The sequence below is a fragment of the Callithrix jacchus genome, chromosome X (genome assembly GCF_049354715.1).
Source record: "Callithrix jacchus isolate 240 chromosome X, calJac240_pri, whole genome shotgun sequence".
Taxonomy (NCBI): Eukaryota; Metazoa; Chordata; class Mammalia; order Primates; family Cebidae; genus Callithrix; species Callithrix jacchus.
In genome coordinates, this window is record NC_133524.1 from 147,733,888 (window position 1) to 147,754,414 (window position 20,527).

Below are 20,527 nucleotides of genomic sequence, written 5' to 3' on the forward strand. Positions count from 1 at the left end.
CATCCCCATCTCAGACTTCTAACCTCTTGAACTGGGAGATGATTAACTTCTGTTGTTGAAGCCACTTAGTTTGTAGCATTTGTTATGGCAGCCCCACAAACTACAACAACAGTGGTTCCCATTTTTTTTTGGTGGGGGAACAGGGTCTTCCTCTGTTACCCAGACTGGAATGCAGTGCAGTGGCACGATCTTGGCTCACTGCAACCTCTGCCTCCTGGGTTCAAGTGATTTTCTGCCTCAGCCTCCTGAGAAGCTGGGATTACAGGCATGTGCCGCCACACCAAGCTGGTTCCCAATCTTTTCATAATCAAGAACTATTTTGCTGTTTTTCCTTTTGTGGACCTTTTCCTTTTGTGCTGTTCTGGAACTCCTGGCCCCATGTAATCCTCTTGCCTCAGCTTCCCAAAGTGTCACGATTACAGAAGTGAGCCAGCACACTCAGCCCTAGAGGGGGATTATTCCTTTGTTATTTATTTAACAAATATTTATTAGTTCCTACTATATACCAGGTCCTACTCGAGGCATTGGGGAATAATAAGTCACAATTCTGTTTCCCCACTTGTGTTCATTCTATGTTTTAAAATATTTACTCTACTAAGTATACTAAGGCTTATTTTCATAATAATTTGTGAACAGTCTTTTCTTGTGTGATAACCAGGATAACCCCATCATGATATACAGTAAGTGCCAAAAATCAAAGAAAGGTGATGGTTTAAGTAGCTGTGGATGCCTTATAGAAAGCAAATAGATTCATTAGGTTTTAAAAAATACTAAAAATTGCTTAAGAACCACAATTACTATATTTATGGGTCCCTAGGGGTTCAAGGACCTCATTGCAGGCTGATATGTAGAGCAGGGATCAGCAAACTCTTCCTGTAAAAGGGTCAGATGGTAAAAATTTTGGGCGTTGTAGATCATTTTGGGCATTGCAGATCATACCATCTCTGTCACAACTACTCAACATTGCTATTGTAGACAATACAAACAAATGAGAATGGCTGAGCTCCAATAAAATTTTATCTATAGACACTGAAATTTCAATTTCTTATAAATTTTCCGCATCATGTTATTCTTTTGACTTTTTCAACAATTTAAAAATGGAAAAGTCATTCTTAGCTCAGAGCTGTAGAAAAACAGGTGGTAGGCTCTAAGTATTGGTTGGCTGGCTCAGTTTGTCTACCCCAGAGCTAGATTCTATTTGTACCCCAAGTTCTTACATTAGGTGGTTCTTATTCACCTAAGGGTCTAGATGAGGCCCAGAGAGATATTGCTATTATTTTTTATTAAATTTTTTACAGTCTTTTTGGGGGTGGGGACAGAGTCTTGCTATACTGCCCAAGCTGTTCTGGAACTCCTGGCCCCATGTAATCCTCTTGCCTCAGCTTCCCAAAGTGTCACGATTACAGACGTGAGCCAGCACACTCAGCCCTAGAGGGGGATTATTCAGTTTGAATGAAAACCCAGACTTCCTGCTGCCCAGTCCATTGCCCTTTCCATCACTCTAAGCTGCTGGTTTAGTCATGATTTCAGACGTGGTCTTTGTATCCATGTGGTGAAGAAAATAGCCCTGTGGTCAGTGGCCCTTTCCAGGCGCTGACCATGTAAGGGTTGTCCTCTCATTAGCAGCCAATGGCAACCTAATTTTGTCAAGCCTGACTTCAGGCTTACCCACCCTTTCATTTTTACCTCTCTCGGTTGCGCAGGCCCGGGAAGCCCATCTGTTCTTACTATTTAAGTCCCTGTTGTCTCATTGGTGGCTTTCTGAGCAGCTGCAAAATATGTTTTTAACTTTTAGGTGAAAGTTGGGGTCACTGGCATCGAGTCTGGAACAGTCACTCTCAGCAAGAGCTCTTTGATCTCTGACATTCTCTAGTTTTACGGACTCGGGTGAGTGTTAAACTCCTCCCAGCTGCCAAGGGCTGGACTTCCTTCCACTGTGGGCAGTAATTAATGAGGCATTTATTTGCTCAAGTAGTGGTGGACTAATGTACATTGCTTTTTTGTGTTGCTGTCGTCGGAATATGCTTAGTTGCCTAGCACCACAGCCCTCTGGCTGGTAGTCCCTCCTCGCAGCTCATCTGCTCCGGTCTCCTTGCGGTCCCCAGCTCGGCGACCGGGACGCAGACAAGGACAACAGGTGTTCACGCGAGCTCAGGGGGCGGCATAGCTGCTGCTCACCCCGGACGACCATGTTGCGCGGCAAGTCCCGGCTCAACGTGGAGTGGCTGGGCTACTCGCCTGGACTGCTCCTCGAACACAGGCCCCTCCTGGCAGGGCGCACGCCGCCGAGCCACCGCCGGTAAGTCACGTGAGTGCCCGTGCCCGCGCCCGCGCCCGCGCCCGCGCCCGCGGCCGCCGCAGCTCTGCGCCGCGGCACGCCGCGCCTGCGTACTGCGGCCCGCCGGCCAGCGCGAACGGGCACTTCCGGCGCGAACCGGCATTTCCGGTGCGAACAGCCTCATCCACTCTCTCCCGCGGAACCTACTGAGCGCGGCTGGTGACCCAAGCCCTGCCGCCGAGCGACTGCGGCCGGCACGGCGACACCATGGAGCGCCCGGATAAAGCGGCGCTGAACGCACTGCAACCTCCTGAGTTCAGGTAGCCCTGAGCGGGGCCCGGACCTCAAGGCGGACCGGCCCAGCCAGGAGCAGGACTCGAGGAAAGATCCTAGCTGAATGGGTTGGGAGTGAGGTCTGGACCCCGGGGACCTGGCCGCAGGGAGGGAGGCGGGGAAAGCAGATTGGGGCCTGAGACTTATGCACCAGCAGTGCCGACCTTTCGCATGGGAATAAGGGACCCGGGGTCATGGGGAATAGATCAGTGAGCCTTCAGCTCGTGCTCCTATCCTAGCACTTCCTCTCGCTATCGTCTATATTGCAGTCTCTTTCATTACCTAAGGGTGAGCTTTCTGAAGATAGGAACGCGGTCTCCTTCATCTCCGTGTTCCCTAGGGATCCTGCATTGTCGGGGCTTAATAAATGTTTGCTGTATGAATTAACGAATAGAAAGGAATAGTTCTCTGGAGTGGGACTGCTTCACTTGGAGAATCAGTAAGCTGGAGGCTGGTGGCTGAGTGTAAGGAATGTTTGAGAGAGCAAGTGGTTCTGGCCCACCTGAAGTCGGTAAGGGAGTGATAAGGGAGTTAGCTATCATTCATTAAGATCTACTGTATATTCCCTTATCTACTGTATGTTCCCATTTATGAGAACATGCGGCATTTTGTTTTCTTTTCCTGTCTTAGTTTGCTTAGGATAATTGCCTCCAGCTCCAAACATGTTGTTGCAGAGGACATGATCTCATTCTTTGTTATGGCTGCATAGTGCTCCATGGTGTGTATGTACCACACTTTCTTTATCCAGCCTCAATGTGGGATTTTAAAAAATTACTATTCATTTATGAGAATACCAACAGATATTTTTATTAGGTACACTTAAATAGAGCATAATTCTTCTTGACTGATTCTGGTTTCCTAATGGAATTTGCAGTGAAATCTGGCAGTGGAGAGAAAGAATTTTGTTGTCTTACTTGCCACAAAAGGGAATGTGGTAGGCTCTGTCTGTTCAATGTTGGCTGCAGAAGTTCGTATGAAGTGGGAAAACTAGGTGGTGTTATGAATGGAGGCACAGTGAGGTTTATCCTGAACTTTTTCCTTTGCGTGATGACAACTTTAATTCCAGCCTTTCTCATTCCTCATTTCTAACAAGTCTCCACTCAGTAGCACCCAAAGATACATAGTTGAATAGTATCAATTGCTTTGTCTTGGACTAAGCCACTGATTTTACCCAAGGTGGCTTGTGCCAGCAAAACCAACAGCTCTTGTGGCTGGAAGCCAGGGAGAAAATGTCCTATCAATAGTAGAGGAAGTTTGCTAGTTTTCAAAAGTTTGTATATACACTTTGACTTAATGCTTAGTCCCATATTAGTGAGTTCACAATCCAGAAAAGTCATATTTTTGAAGTTTAAGGTAAAAAGAGAAGTGAGAAGGAATTAGCTATAAATTATTAAGGTATGCTTTGTAAAGATTGTGTGAGGGCTAGAAATTAACATGTAGAAAAGTTATATTTGGGTGGTGAGATTATAAGTGATTTTGTTTACTTTAAAACATTTGTATGGTGTTACATTGTCTTTTCAAAAGTAAACTTTTTAAAAGCCAGACCAGATAATAGATACTCAAGAGAGGTCATGTAAAGAACACAACAATCAGTTAACACTTCCTTTCTGTTCCTTTATCAAGTTAGATAATCTGCAATTTGCATTCCTAAAACATAGTTTTTTATTCACCATAGAAATACCAGTCAAGTGCTTTTTTTAGGGTCCACAAAAGAATTGGCCAAGTAGTGACTTTTTGTATTTTTTGTAGATTCTCTACTGCCACACACTCATATTCTTCATGAGGATTGCACAATAAATTCCTCTAAAAATGTACCAGTAGGAAACAGTTTAAGGGAGCTTATGTATATTAAATGAGAGTTGAGTAGCTGAGTAATAACCAAAATGAGGCATGTTAAAAGATGATCTATTTAAGTACCAAAAGAAAATACTAGAACTTTTTTTACAGCAATAATTATTTAATTTCTCACACATGTGCAGAGCATATGATCAAGAAATAGGCATGAGGTTAGTTATAGTTAATATATGTTCTGCCCAATGTTTTTGTGGGTTTTTGTTCAGGTTGTTTTTCAAAAATCAATTTCATTGTGTATATTTGAGGTTCACAACATGATGTTATGGCATACAGACAGTAAAGTGATTGCTGTAGTCAAGCAGATTCACGTTATCTGTCACCTCACATACTTTTGTGTGTGTGTGACCAGAGCAGCTAAAGTCTCCTTATTTACAAAAGTCCCTAACAGCATGCAGCTTTATTGCCTATAGTCCTCTTGTACAATAGGCATCTAGACTTGTTCATCCATATGTCCACTGCTTTGTGTCCTTTGATGTACATCTCCCTATTTCCTTCCCTCCAGCCTCCCACTCTCACCCCTACCCCGGTGGTAAATACTGTTTTATTCTCTATCCTTGTGTAGTTGACTTTTTTTTTTTTTAAGATTCCACACATAACTGAGATCATGTAGTATTTGTCTTTCTGTGTCTGGCTTATTTTGCTTAACATAATGTCTTCCAGGTCCATCCATGTTGTGACAAATGGCAGATGTCCTTTTTTAAGGCTGTTAAAAATATTCCCTCAAGCCTGTAATCCCAGCACTTTGGGAGGCTGAGGCGGATGAATCACGAGGTCAAGAGATCGAGACCATCCTGGTCAACACTGTGAAACCCCGTCTCTACTAAAAATACAAAAAATTAGCTGGGCAAGGTGGTGCGTACCTGTAATCCCAGCTACTCGGGAGGCTGAGGCAGGAGAATTGCCTGATCCCAGGAGGTGGAGGTTGCGGTGAGCCGAGATCGTGCCATTGCACTCCAGCCTGGGTAACAAGAGCAAAACTCCGTCTTAAAAAAAAAAACAAAACTTCAGTGAATATGGAAGTGCAGATATTTTTATGAGGTAGTGATTTCATCTTGTTTGGTTATATACCAGAAGAGACGTTGCTGGGTTGTGTGGTAGTTCTATTTTTAATTTCTTTAGGAACTGTTTTCCATAATGGCTGTACCAATGTACATTTCTAGTCACAAAGTACTAGGGTTTTTTTCCTCCACACTTCTACCAACATTTGTTTTCACTGGCGTTTTAATAAAAGCTGTCCTAACAAGTGTGAGGTTTTATCTCGTAGTGGTTTTGATTTGGATTTCCCTGATGATTTAGTGATGTCGAGCACCTTTTCATTTATCTCATGGCCATTTTTATGTCTTTGAGGCAATGCCTGTCCAGGCGTTGTTCATATTTTAATCAGGTGGGTTTTTTGCTGAGTTGTAAGAGTTCTTTATAAATGTTGGAATATTAACCCTTATCAGATAGGTAGTTGGCAAATGTGTTTTTCCAGTCTGTAGGCTGCCTTTTCATTTTGTTGATTGTTTCTTTTGCTGTACAGAAGCTTTTTGTTTGATGCAAGCCTCTTTATTTTTCCTTTTGTAGCCTAAGCTTTTGGTGTGATATCCAAAAAATCATTACAAGGCCAGTGTTAAGGACCTTTCCCCCATGTACTTTTATGTCTAGTTTTATGTCATAAAACTTTATATCTTTATGTTTTATTTTATCCATTTTGGGTTGATTTTTGTATATGTTGTAAGAGTCTGGTTTTGTTCTTTGGATGTAGAAATCCAGTTTTCCCAGTACCATTTATTGAAGAGACTATTCTTTCCCCGTTGTGTTCCTCTTGACACCCTTGTGTCTGTTTCATTGTTACATGTTTCAGTTTTTATGCCAATGCCATACCATTTTGATTAGTATAACTAATATTTTAAATCAGGAAGTGTGATGCTTACAAATTCTTTTTCAGTGTTGCTTTGGCTATTTGGAGCTTTTTGTGGTTTTGTATGAATTTTAGGATTGTTTTCCTATTTCTATGAAGAATGCTACTAAAATTTTGATAGAGATTATGTCATATCTGTATATTGCTTTGGGTACTATGGACATTTCAACAGTATTCTTCTGGTCCATGAACACAGGATATCTTTACATTTAGTTGTGTCATCTTCAATTTCTTTCATCAGTGTTTTATATGTTTCAGTGTATGAGTCATTATATCCTTAGATGAGTTAAATTTATTCCTAAGTTTCTCTTTGTTTTTAAAATAGATTATTGCTCTGTCACCTAGGCCTGAGTACAGTGCCCCAATCACTGGTCACTGCAGCCTTGAACTCTGGGGCTCAATCCTCCCACTTCGGCCTCTTAAGTAGCTGAGATTACAGGCATTTGCCACCACCCCCAGCAAATTTTCACGAATTTTTTTTGTAGAGGTGAGGTTTTGATATGTTACTTAGGCTGGTGTCAGACTCCTGGCCTCAAGCCTCAGCCTTCCCAAAGTAGTGGGATTACAGGCATGAGCCACTGAGCCTGGCCTCTAAGTATTTTTTTAATACTATTATAAATAGGATTGTTTACTTGATTTTTCTTTCAGCTGAGTAAAGGATGCGGAAGTTTGTCAAATGCTTTTTCTGCATCATCTGAGATGATCCTACTTGGTCATAATAATGTATAATCTTTTTGATGTATTTTTGTTTGTTTGAGATGGTCTTGCTCTGTTGCCCAGGCTAGAGTGCAGTGGTGTGATCTAAGCTCACTGCAGCCTCTGCTTCCCAGGTTCAAGTGATTCTCGTGCCTTGGCCTCCTGAATAGCTGGGACTATCGGCAGGCGCTACCACACCCAGCTAATTTTTGTATTTTTAGTAGAGATGGAGTTTTGGTATGTTGGCCAGGCTGATCTTGAACTCCTGGCCTCAACTGATCAACCTGCCTTGGCCTACCAAAGTGCTGGGATTACTGGTGTGAGCCACCACACCTGGCCTGATTATTGTTGAATATGCTTTGAAAATATGTTACTGAGGAATTTTGCACCAATGTTCATCAATGAGGTTGTCGTGTAGTTTTCTTGCTGTGTCTGTCTGGCTTAGGTATAAAGGTGATGTGAGCCTCTTAAAATGTGTCTGGAAGTATTCCCTCTAGCTCTATTTTTCACCCATAACAGAAGTTCCTCTTCCAGTTGGGGAGGGCACGCTGGTCCTTCTGCTCTGCCTACCTCCTTCCATGGTCTGGTGTCTGGTGCCTTGTGCCTGTCTGTGGTCAGGATTGCCGCATGTGTTCAGGGACTGGTGTGGCAGTGGCTTCCCGGGGCCGAAGCTCCGATTCCAGTGGAGGAGGGCGTGCTGGTGTGTTGGCTCCATTTGGTTAGTTTGCTGGTCCACTGTCTGGTGCTAGAGGACAGGAAGCTGGTGACTTCCTCAGATACAAGCTCCGATTCAAGCAGGAGAGGGCATGTTGATCCATCCACTTGCGGTACCTGCCTAGTTCCCTGGTCTGGTGTCTGCTGTTCGTGGTCAGGGTTGCTGCTTGGGCTCAGGAACTGGTGTGGCAGTGGTTTTATTGGGCAAAAGCTCTAATTCTAGTGGGAGAGGGTGCACAGGTGTGTTCGCCTCATTAGTTTGCTGGTCCACTGTTTTATGCTGGAGGACAGCAAGCTGGTGGCTTCCCCTGACGTAAGCTCCGATTCTAGCGGGAGAGGGTGCACTGATCCAACCGTGGTACCTGTTGCATTCCCAGGTCTGGTGTCTGCTGCTGGCAGACATGGTTGCTGCACGGATCTGGCAGTGGGGCCACTGTTCACTGTGGCTTCCCTGGGTAGAAGCTGCAGTTCCAGAGGCAGGGGCACCGAGTTTCTTCATTAGTTTGTTCCCTCAGCTTGTTGACAGTTGATCTGAGGCACCCTGATATGTCTGTCCTCTCACACTGGATGTGAATGATAGTCCCTGGTGTATTAATCTTCATGTTCCAGCAGAAGAAATTCCTACTACCCACAGCTGGTTCTCTAGGATCTTCGGATTATGAGCCCCTGCCTGTGATCTTCTTCCTACATAGCATCTCGTTGTGGATATTTATAGCTTTAGGGACATAAGAGCGTTTGGATATGGCTGTGCAGGTTCTGATTTTCTCTTTGTTTACTTTATTCCAGAAATGAAAGTTCATTAGCATCTACGCTGAAGACGCTCCTGTTCTTCACAGCTTTAATGATCACTGTTCCTATTGGGTTATATTTCACAACTAAATCTTATATATTTGAAGGTAATCTTAGACCCATTAAAACAGATATTTACCCTGATTTAAGATTCTGTGCTTTTATGACCTCTTTATATTTGTAAACTGGGTATTCTTATTTTTTTCTTGTTTTGCTTTTCAAAAAATCATATTACTCATAATGGGTCTTTATGAAATAACTTGTTATTTCAGCTTGACATTTTACTCGTATATGGTTTTCTGTGAAATAGTGTGCAAATCCTTTCTCTTAGTACCCTTTTAAGAGTAGGAGTTGGCTGATGTGGGAGGAGGAATTTGGGGGAATGGACTTCTAGTGTCGGATAATGGAAGGAAGAAAAAATGAAAACGAAGTCCCCTTTTTGATGTCAAAGGCTTTTTTTAAAAAAAATGAGATGGAGTTTCACTCTTGTTGCCCAGGCTGGAGTGCAATGGTGGGATCTCCGGCCCATTGCAGCCTCCACCTCCTGGGTTCAAGTGATTGTTCTGTCTTAGCCTCCTGAATAGCTGGGATTATAGGCACCTGCCACTACACCTGGCTAATTTTTGGTATTTTTAGTAGAGGTGGGGGTTCACCATGTTGGCAAGGCTGGTCTTGAATTCCTGACCTCAGGTGATCCACCCACCTTGGCTTCCCAAAGTGTTGGGATTACAGGCATGAGCCACCTCGCCTGGCCTAAAGTCTTTAGACTAAGTTATAATTATGGTTTTGTTTAAAATAATGTTCTTAGTATATAGAAGGTACTCATATCTTTTAGTGAATACCTGATTGATTACCACCCATAGTATTACTTTTTAATTGCCTGACTAGTTAAATAAATAATGTCATTAAATATTAGAATGCTTTGTGTTTTTGTACTTTGGTAAATTTTGGAATAAAATGGAAACTTTTTTTTCTCTTGATAGGCGCCCTTGGGATGTCCAACAGGGACAGCTATTTTTATGCTGCTATTGTTGCAGTAGTTGCCGTCCATGTGGTGCTGGCCCTCTTTGTGTATGTGGCCTGGAATGAAGGCTCACGACAGTGGCGTGAAGGCAAACAGGATTAAAGTGAATGTCACCTTTTGATAGCATTACATTGATTTTTTAAAATGGTAAATGCTGGAATGGGGGACATCTGATTTGAATAAAGTTAAAAGAACATGTTAAAGTCAGTCTTAAGGAGTCATGTTTGAGTGGTGTAAATTTTGATCCTTCTAATATGTTGGTTTGTATATTCAGTTTTCACTGTATGAATTTCATTTGCAAATGAGAATTTGGAAAAGTTAAATTAGTTACAAATGTTAATTTAGTTACACATTATTCTTGAAAGAATTTTATCTTCTTTCAACAAAACATGTTTTATAGTATTCTGACTTATGGTTGCCTTTGAGTTTAACTCCGTTGGATATATTAAGATGCACACAGTGAAGCAAATTAAACTCCGCTTTATGCTGGAATGCTTTCCTTAGCATGAAAATACCAAGTCCTTGGATTTGGAATTTTAATTTCCTATGGAAAGTTGCTTAAATTGTGGACACTGGAATTTGAATGTCACTAAGGAATTTCACATAAAGTGTAATCTCTAGTCAGTAGGAATTTTCCATTACATGATTTTATGGGAAAACTAGGCTAAATCACATCCATTGAGGTAAAAGGACTTTAGCTTACTGAAAGATCTAGAGAGCAAAACAAAGATCCTACCACTCAAACACTCGGCCTGCTTCCTTCAGGTCCCCTTGCAGGACAGCTTTGTGCTTTGCAAACCAACTTTAATGAGATACTTTGCTTCCTCATTCAACATTGAAGCTAGGCTTCAATTAAAAGGTTTGAGGATGCTCCATTTAAAATTGTTTTTCCTACTGTTTTTTAAAATTGTAGTGTATATGATAGGAATTTGCATTTAAATATGTTCATTTTTGCATATGTTAAGAATGGAAAAAATCTTGAAAACTTTTTTTTTTTACCCAAAAAATGTTCTCCTTGGGGTTATCTGATGGAAAAAATCCTTGAATTTATTTTTGTATCTTTAGTCTGTGTACTTTCTAGTTATTTGGTACTAATTGTGTGCAATCAAAAAACACTCCCCAAAGTATTTGTTTTTTTAATTATAAAACATAATACATGTCCTTTATAGAAAGCAGGAAAAATACATATTCACACAGGAAAAAATAATCAAAATTTCCCATAATGTTGCCATCTAAAAATAACCTCTATTTTAGTTTATATTCTGTATGCATTTTTGAAAGCCATTTCTTAATGCTAGTTTGATGCACACTGAAAGTTTAGTTTACAAGTTCAAATTTTGCCAGCTTTTCCTGACAGCTATTTGCACTTTTTCAGATGAGTGATTATTGGCCATTTTCTTTTTTTTTTTTTGAGACAGAGTCTCACTCTCTTGCCCAGGCTGGAGTGCAGTGGCATGATCTCTGCTCACTGCAACCTCCACCTCTGCCTCCTGGTTTCAAGCAGTTCTCCACATCAGCCTCCTGAGTAGCTGGGACTACAGGTGACTGCCACCACACCCAGCTAATATTTTTTTGTATTTTTTAGTAGAGACGGTTTCCCCATGTTGGCTAGGATGGTCTTGAACTCCTGACCTCAGGTGATCTGCCCACCTCAGCCTCCCCAAGTGCTGTAATTACAGGTATGAGCCACCTTGCCGGGCCTTGTTAGCCATTTTCTAAATGAGCACATTCTGTCTTTCTTCTCTTAAAATTCAAATTTTCTGTTACTGATAATCCTAATACTTAGGATTCTTGCTTAAGCATTTGAAACGATTACCGATTTGTTGTTCACATTATGTTTTATGTTGTGAAATTGGACTAAAGGAATAGATGAATGATTAGTCATAAAAGTTAAATAGGCATTTGTGTTTAACTGTTGAGAAAAGTGAAAGATCGGTATGATTATTATGGAACTTTTTTTAATTCTTGCTTAAAGACTACAATTTTAGTATAATGACATTTGAGTCTAGAGTATTGTGTGGCAGATTTCTAGATGGTCCCTACTTAAGATGTATTGTTGTATTTAGAATTGTCCACCTGATTTCTTTTTATATAATGCCAGGTTTTTCTCGTGCTTTTGGGATCTTATGCTGTTGTAAAATATTACTGTCCAATGTCAGATTATTTTGTTTGGTTTCAGGCATTTGCTGAATAGGTAATGATATATGGTATTTTTCTGCAAGTATTTAAACCAGGGACACATGCAAAGACAGTTGTAATTCCCTCTTCGAAAAAGCCCAAGTGTTTGAAGGTTAAAATCGAATATTTAGGATCATTACAAAATAGGCTTGTTTTCATAGCAGTTAGTTTGTTCCTAGAGTTTTAACTGTTAACTCACTAGTTTGCTGCTGTTTTTAACTAAGTCAAATAACATAAGGTATTTGACAAATAGATTTATTTTTCAAGATGTCTCACTAGTTTCCTTTTACATAATGTATATACTTCAAGATGTATAGAAAGGAAAGCTACAGTTGAGCCCTTACACATGTTTTAAGGTTGGAATATATTCCCTATTGTTTGAAAACCAATTGTAAGAATAACCTCAATTGGGAGGTATAACTTGAAACTACTGATTTCACCCCATTTACGGTACCACATTACCTTCCTCACGTGTTTTGCCCCCGAGAATGTAGTCCTTTTTCTCAGTTGTGTTGAAAAATGAAAAGTCTGCTGTAGAGTGCATCTGATGTTATTAGCTGTTCAAATGGATACCATTGTACATATAACGGTAGAATTAGGTTTTGGGTTGTTAGTGAAAAGAAATTTAAGCTTGCCGTTATAAAAAACTATGTTTCAGCCAGGCGTAGTGGCTCACGCCTGTAATCCCAGCACTTTGGGAGTCCGAGGTGGGCAGATCACCTGAGTTGAAGACCAGCCTGACCAACATGGAGAAACCCTGTTGCTACTAAAAATACAAAGTTAGCTGGGCATGGTGGCGCATGCCTGTAATCCCAGCTACTCAGGAGGTGGAGGCAGGAGAATCGCTTGAACCCAGGAGGCAGAGGTTGTGGTGAGCCAAGATTGCACCATTGCACTCCAGCCTGGGTGACAAGAGTGAAACTGTGTCTCAAAAATGAAAACAAAAAAAACTGTTTTATGGAAATTCTAACAGAAATATATATATATATATATATTTTTTTTTTTTTTTGAGACAGAGTTTTGCTCTTCTTGCCCAGGCTGGAGTGCAGGGGTGTGATCTCAGCTCACTGCAACCTCCATCTCCCAGGTTCAAACAATTCTGCTGCCTCAGCCTCCCGAGTAGCTGGGATGACAGGCACATGCAACCACGCCTGACTAATTTTTAGTAGAGATGGGGTTTCGCCATGTTAGCCAGGTCGGTCTCAAACTCCTGACCTCAGGTGATCCACCCCCCTCTGTCTCCCAAAGTGTTGGGATTACTGGCGTGAGCCACCGTGCCCAGCCTAATAATTAGAACATTTTTATCATGAAAATCTCATCAGCTTTGCCAAAAGAAACAACTGATTGACTTGTTTGGCGTTTGTTTTCCATTTTCAAGTGAGTTTTATATATACAGTTAGAATACCCAAGGAGACCAGTAAAATCAGTTAAACAAGTAGGGTGTATCCAAAGAAAGATGAAACCAGAAAGTACATAAAAAGGATTTAAATCCCATTTTAAATGGACCTAGTATGTATTTCTTACATCTAGACAAGCTCATTTTTATTGTTTAATTTATGCCCAAGTGAAGTTATAAACTTATGGTTCAATTTTGACATGGAATTTGTCGCTTGTCTGAGGTCAGTGGTAGGTTTCTCTGCTCTCAAGCACTCTGTCACCCACCAGATTAGTACAACTATTAATTGAGACTCTACTCCTATGTTTAAGATAATTTTTACAAGAGCTGGCTGAAGCAGCACGTTAGTAACCTGACAAGATTTCTTTTTCCCTTTTCAGGGGAAAGAGTCACCTTGAAAATTAATTGTTTTCAGGGACTTTGGGAATCTAATGATAAATATTACACATAATCTATGAATAGCTTAATCCTGTATATTTTCATTAAGATAGGAATTCCTTGACATCACTCCTGGCCACACTTTCCTTGCCTGTGTTGTTGTATGTGTATTTGAAAGTAACATCTGCATTCCTTTGAAGATGTTCTATGGGTCATATTTGTCGGTTAAACAGAGTAGTCTTCCTTTTCCATGTTCAGTGTAGTCTCACTGAACAGTAATAATAGCAATAGCTAACAGCATCTGCACAGCACCTTACAGTTTGCAAAGAATGTTCACACATTCTCTTTGAGTTTTGCATAGTGAACCTGTTACAAGATGTCTCTTGACGTCGATGCTAAAAGTGTTAGAATCTTTAAATCACTAGAGTCCTTGAATATGCTGTAGTATTTAATAGTGCCCTGACTAGGGGAAGGATTTAGATGTGCTATATTTCAAGCCGTGTATAATGATCAGAATGGGGGGCTTGAGTTCTTTAGCTACTTGAATCAGATTTACTTTTGTAAGTGATGCTTTTTTAACTGTTATCTGGATGGATTTTGTATTCACTATATTGTAGCCTATAATTTGTATAAATTTACCATCTGTTGTCATTAAAAAACTATCTGTAATGCTACTTCGATGTGTCCTGATTCAATTAATGTTTTATTAACCGCTCTGTTTTTAAAAATTTGTCTGCTTCTCATTCTATAACATGTGGAGTACGTACAGAGCTCACTTTAAAAAATTTGTTTGTTTTCCTCTCTGTACTATGTAGATTATATAGAATGCCATGAAGAGTAAGTTGTTATGCAGTAAATGTAAACCAGAAATGCTCAAACTGATTGGGAGTGTGGGGAGGGGTACTGAAATGTAAAGGACTGGTTATACTTTATGTGGGGTGGGCTTCAAATGCCCCTAAAGGAGAGTTGAGAAATACTGCTAATTAATTAAACGTGGGGATAGATAATTCTTGACAACGTCCACATACCTCCCCCTCATGACTAATGTCCTGTGTCCTCTATCCTCTAATCACCTGTTGATTGCACTCCAGCTCCTTCCTGTGCTTCTGAGGACTCCAGCTAATTCTTATTAATAAATACTAATGTTATCCCCTTCGCAAACACATTTGAAACATCTTAGTATTGAAAAATTTTATAGGTTATGAGATGTTCAGGGAACTCAGGAAACAGGTAATGGCATTGCAGAAACCACAGGACAGTGGCTCTCAAAGTTGACTAGAATCACCTTGTAGGATTCATTAAAAACAACTGATGGCCTAAACCTAACTCAGACCTTCTGAATCGGAGTCTCTGGGGGTGGAGTGGGGATGCTAGAAAGCTCTTTGGGGCTAGGCACAGTGGCTCACGCCTATAATCCCAGTGCTTTGGGAGGCTGAGGCGGGCGGATCACGAGGTCAAGAGATTGAGACCAGCCTGGCCAACATGGTGAAACCCCATCTCTACTAAAAATACAAAAATTAGCTGGGCATGGTTGTGCACGCCTGTAGTCCCAGCTACTCAGGAGGCTGAGGCAGGAGAATCACTTGAACCTGGGAGGTGGAGGTTATGGTGAGTTGAGATCGCACCACTGCACTCCAGCACGGTGACAGAGCAAGACTCTGTCAAAAAAAAAAAAGCTCTATGGAACAGGCATCAGGCAGTGATCATCATGTAGCTGGATTGAGAACTGCTGGAGATTTAGAATTGTGCCTCCGTGTATGTTTTTAATGCTGGGCTTGAAGATGTTTGTATAAAGCCTGAAATAAGCACACACGTTGTTAGACAAAGGTAGAATGTTGAATAACGCTATATTGAAACTACAATTTAAAATCCTTTACTGGATTCCTGACAATCCATATTGACTGCTCCAGTGCTAATGCATTACGCTGAATGAAAAGTTTAATACAGGGAACAGCGAACTTAAGAAACAACTGAAGTGTGCATGGGTAGACATGGCCACTGCTGTGCCTGTGATGCCTTTTCTTATTTGGAATCCTCACTGCTGTGGACTTTGGACCAGATAAGGAAAACCAATAGTATGTAAATCGGAGGTTTCAAAATCGGAGAAGTAATGGAGAAAAGCAGAAATGGTTTCTAGGCATATTAATTGTCTGGCTCCCGTGCCCCCCTTACCTTTCACTGCTTATACATGTCTGCACTTGCTTTCACATATGCCCTGCTCATTTGCCCATTAAAGATGCATTGAGGTTAGCCCTTTTAGTAATACAGGATGAAGGTGGAGAACATTCCAAAAGAGGATTCAGCAGCCTTGAGGGAAGGGACACTACAAATGGCACACCCTGCATCTCTGCGCATCTCACCACCTTCAATGCTCCCACCTGGGGCCAGCCCAGCTTTTACTCTTCGCCTGGAGCCTCACATTGGTTTCTGCTGCCCTTCTTGCTCCTGTGGTCACTTGCCACGAAGCAACTAGAAGGTTCATTTAAAGATATTAGATCAGGCATATTATGCCTCTGCTCAAAATCCTCCCAATAGCTCCCCATCTCACTCAGGAAGATCCAGACTCCCCTAGTGGCCTGCAAGCCAGGCCACTTCCCTTCATTTCATTCCCACCCCACTTGCTCACCATTTGCCAGCCTCCTGGATTTCTTGATGTTCCCCGAACCTCCCATACTTGGTCCCATTAACTGTTCCCTCTGCCTGGTACCCTCTCCCCCAGATCTTCTCACAGCTGGCACTTCCTCACCCTTCAGGTCTCAATGCTCATGCCACCTCAGAGAGCCCTTCCCTGACAATCTAAAGCAGTAAGTCCCTCATTGCTATCACAACACTGAATACTGGATGAAATTATCTTATTAGTCACCTCCTTCCACTAAAATGTAAGTGCAGGAGGGTAGGCAGTTTGTCTTACTCACCACTGAATCCCTAGGATCTCAGAGTTGCATGAGAGTTTGGCAAGCCCCTAGTAAGTGGGAAGATACCAACACAGGTCCCCTGTGCCAAATTGTCAGCTCTGCCTCAGGAAGAAGACCAAAGTGGTTGGAGGGGCATCAAATTTTTTTCCTGCCATCTGTATCTGTAGTTCTGTGTTCCCAGGACTCTGTACTTTGCTCTAAAGCCCTAAAACATACCCCTTGCTTTCTCAACCACCCCCAATCCCATCCTTCGCCACCACATCTGTTGTTTTTTGCACACAAGCAAAACAGCAGGGAAGCTAGATGTGCTCTTCATGGATGTGGGGCTGGGGTTTTGTCATTTAGCATGGTTTCGTAGAATGCTCTTGATGTGTCTTGCAGACACAGTCTGGGAACACCCACCAGTTCTCATTTTCTCTTTTGCTCTGCTGCTGCGATTCTGCAATTATCAACAATGTGACCATGTTTAGCTCTGGCCTGTGAACATGCACATAAACAGAGCGGATTAGAGTAGAAACAGAATCTGATTTTCTCAGCTATGTGTAAATTACAGAAATACACATTTTAAAGAAAAATGTATGTTGGATAGCCAGATTTTGTTGCTTTAAAAATATTCACAATAGAAAATGAAACTGTTTGGCGGCTATGAAAAATGAGGTCTGTTCTCATGTCTACCATTTCTTTCATAAGAATTGTATGTAGGACAGGCCAAGGGAATCATGCCTTTTTTCCCTCTACTATTTCTGCTTCTGCTAGCTAGAGACACAGTCCTCTTCCACTCTTTACTCACTCTCCCTCTGAACTCACCTCAGACCAATTAGAATTAAGGTAAAAAGTTGAGAGGGAAATGAATAGCAAGCCCAGGAAAATGGAATGAGCAAGAAAAGTTAAACAAGTTCTTCCAAATGACTTGGACAGTCTGGTGGGGACTGTCACCTGTGGTAGGCAGAATTTTAAGATACTCCATCTTCTCAAAACACCAATGACACAATGCTGTACTGAAGAGATTTGAGAGGGAGCCTCATGAAACAGTTCTCAATCCCTACTCCTGTTTCTGCCTGGTGAATTCTAGAGGTCCATACATTTCCATGCACTTAGGTACCATGTCAATACATTTTTCTCCCACTCTGCTGAATGCGTGGCACAAAATAGGTATATAAGACATGTGTTGAATCAATGGATATCATTCCATATTATGATGTCCCTTTTTAGAAATCTTTCTATTTACTTTCATAGTAATGTGTGCCCTGTTCTCCTAAGCCCCTGAGGCAGCTGGCCCTGACATGTAGGGGTACTAGTGGGGGATGACCTCCAGAACTAGGCCCCATCTCTGTCCTCAGCACAATGTTTTCTACATAATGCACAGTCTTCATAACTGCTATCATTTGGCCACACAGTTCTTTGTATCTCATAAGTTGATGTTGTTTTCATTTTAGAAGATGTATATTCTTTCTTTTAATGCAGTAGGTTTTAAAAGTTTAATCTGTCGCTATTCCACAATATCAAGTGATCATTTTAATGTTTGTTGTTATCTGTTTCATTTAACTTTGATTATTACTGCTAATAGCGACTCTTTATAATAGCCTTCATATAATGTTATGATTATTTATAATCTAAGCATAGACCGTTGGGGTGGCTGTTTTAGGAGGAACTTTCTAGCTGGAAATAACAGATGTTTTGATTGTCACATTGAACTCAAGGAACAAGCTTCCTGAATGCTGACCACATATTAAAATACATATAATCATTTGAACAAAGTAAACATTGGTATTTTGAAAATTTAATCTTTTTCAATTTCATTATAAATATGCAATGTGTGTTATAGCAGCCAGAATGTATGTTGTTTTTTAAAAAAAAGAATAAAAATAAATATGCATTTTTTGAATGCATTTTATGAGATCTTCTCTGTACTAAGTACCAACTTCTTTGGGATGAAGTGATTTTCCTTCATATTCTAAGAAAATGAAAGTGGATTTTCTGAGAAGCTATTGGGCTGTCCCTCCTAAGCTAGCCCAGTGGACTGTGTTGTACTTCCTAATCTAAAATCTTTGAGTTGTAAAAATCCTAAAATAAAACTACAACACTTTAAAGAATTAATGTACTTCGTTTTTTAGAGGAGTTTTGAGTCTATAGCAAAATTAAGCAGAAAGTACCGAGTTTCCATATGTCCTTCTCACCTGCTCCCACGCCCCTGCCTTCCCTACCATAAACATGAACCTAACACTGACACATCTTCATCACCCAAATTCCACAGTATATATTAGGGTTCACTCTTGGTGTTGTACATTATGTGAGTTTTGACGAATGTATAATCACATGTATCTACCATTATAGTATATCACACAGAATAGTTTCACTGCCTTAAAATTTACCAATTCATTCCTTCCTCCACCCAAGTCCTTAGCAACTGCTGATCTTTTTACTGTTTACATAGTTTTGCCTTTTTCCAGAATGTCATATTGTTGGAATCTTATAGTATGTAGCCTTTCCAGACTGGCTTCTTTCACTTAGCAATATGCATTTAAGCTTCCTCCATGTCTTTTTGTGGCTTAATATCACATTTATTTTTATTGCTGAATAATATTCCACTGTCTGGATATACCACAATTTATCAATTCACCTTGGGTGAATTGACTGCTGAAGTACATCTTGGGTGCATCTAAGTTTCAGCAATTATGAATAAAGCTATGATAAACATTCATGTACTGGTTCTTGTGTAGACATAAGTTCTTAACTCATTTGGATAAATATCAAGGAGCAAGATTGCTGGATTATATAGTAAGAGTATGTTGAGTTTTATAAGAAGCCACCAAACTGTCTTTCAGAGTGGCTGTACCATTTTGCATTCCTATCAGCAATGAATGGGAACTCCTCTTGCCCCCACACCTTCACCAGTATTTGTTGCTGTCAGTGTTCTGGATTTTGACCATTCTAATGGGTGTGTAGTGGTATCTCATTGCTGCTTTAATTTATAATTCCCTGATAACATATGACATGGAGCATCTTTTCCTGTGCTTGTTTCCATCTGTATATCTTCTCTAGAGGGCTGTTACAGTACATTTAAATAACAAATATTTTAATCAAGACTTTAAAAAAACTGACAAACTTTTCAAATCTTTCAAAAAGTCTTCATCTTTGTTTTGGCTGCTGTTTCTCATTACCAGTAATAAGAAACATTTTGTAAAATCTAAAGTCCAAAATGAAATATATGAATCAAAAATGCCTGATGTTTGGGAAGCACATTGATTAAGGAGATGGAAGACCTGGCTTCCCGTCTCACCTTGCCTCTAAGTATGTGACCTTTCAGGCAAGTCACTTCCCTTTCTCAATCTCGGTGTCTTCTATAAAGTAAAGGGAAGGACCAAGATGATTTCTAGTGTTCTTGCAGCTCTGAGTTTCTTTTGTTTTTGTATTTTATGTCAACATATAGACATCTGAGCCCTTTGACTGCCTCATGATACATTTAATATCATTGTAGTGAAAATTTTCCATGTTTCCTGTCTGTGCTGAAATGAAGAGCTTTGAATGAGGCTGAAACCTAGCAACCAGCTCTCCTGAAATATCTCATTGAATTTTTTGTTTGTAAAGAGTATAGACAGCAAAAATGGTAACCACGCTTCAGTGTTAATTTCATTTGATGACTCACCCACTCCATCATCCAAAGGTGGCCTTGATCTAAATTGTGACCTTTTCTTCTATCTCATATCATTAAAATAATGCCAGTAAAAGGGCAGTGACTCACCACTGGAGAGGATTCTTCTTAAGAAAATTAGCAATGCATTGTCATGGAAAGCTTGGGCAAAGGTCTTGTATTAGCCTCACCTGGTGAGCAAGCAGCATCCTTTGCCCAGCTCATTAAGTGCCTCTTCTGTAATATATCCTGGGGATTCAATCTAGCTTGACTATGTTATTTTGTTGATTCTCTCTCATTTTGGCAGTATTTCAGGCTTTGAATGCACAAAGTAATTTTCCACCAAATAAGTTGTTAATCGTCAATGCCTCCATAATTGGAAGGGCCTTAGGGAACTTGTTTTGCATTCTGGAATAGTCTTCATGTGTGGTTTATGGA

General features: G+C 40.7%; 1 protein-coding gene across 2 annotated transcripts; it reads left to right on the forward strand.

Annotated features, from left to right (window-relative positions):
* Window positions 1–1,804: 1,804 nt before the first annotated feature.
* Window positions 1,805–14,217, forward strand: VMA21 (vacuolar ATPase assembly factor VMA21). Of its 2 annotated transcripts, XM_078363013.1 has the most exons (4): window positions 1,805–1,887; window positions 2,106–2,299; window positions 8,565–8,674; window positions 9,551–14,217. In XM_078363013.1, exons 2-4 carry the CDS (start codon window positions 2,190–2,192, stop codon window positions 9,691–9,693), a joined length of 363 nt encoding a protein of 120 aa, XP_078219139.1. In that variant the 5' UTR covers window positions 1,805–1,887; window positions 2,106–2,189; the 3' UTR covers window positions 9,694–14,217. The 2 variants fall into 2 exon arrangements, with proteins under 2 accessions (XP_078219139.1, XP_003735890.1); XM_003735842.6 differs by lacking the exons at window positions 1,805–1,887; window positions 2,106–2,299 and adding an exon at window positions 2,466–2,598.
* The last annotated feature ends 6,310 nt before the right edge of the window (window positions 14,218–20,527 follow it).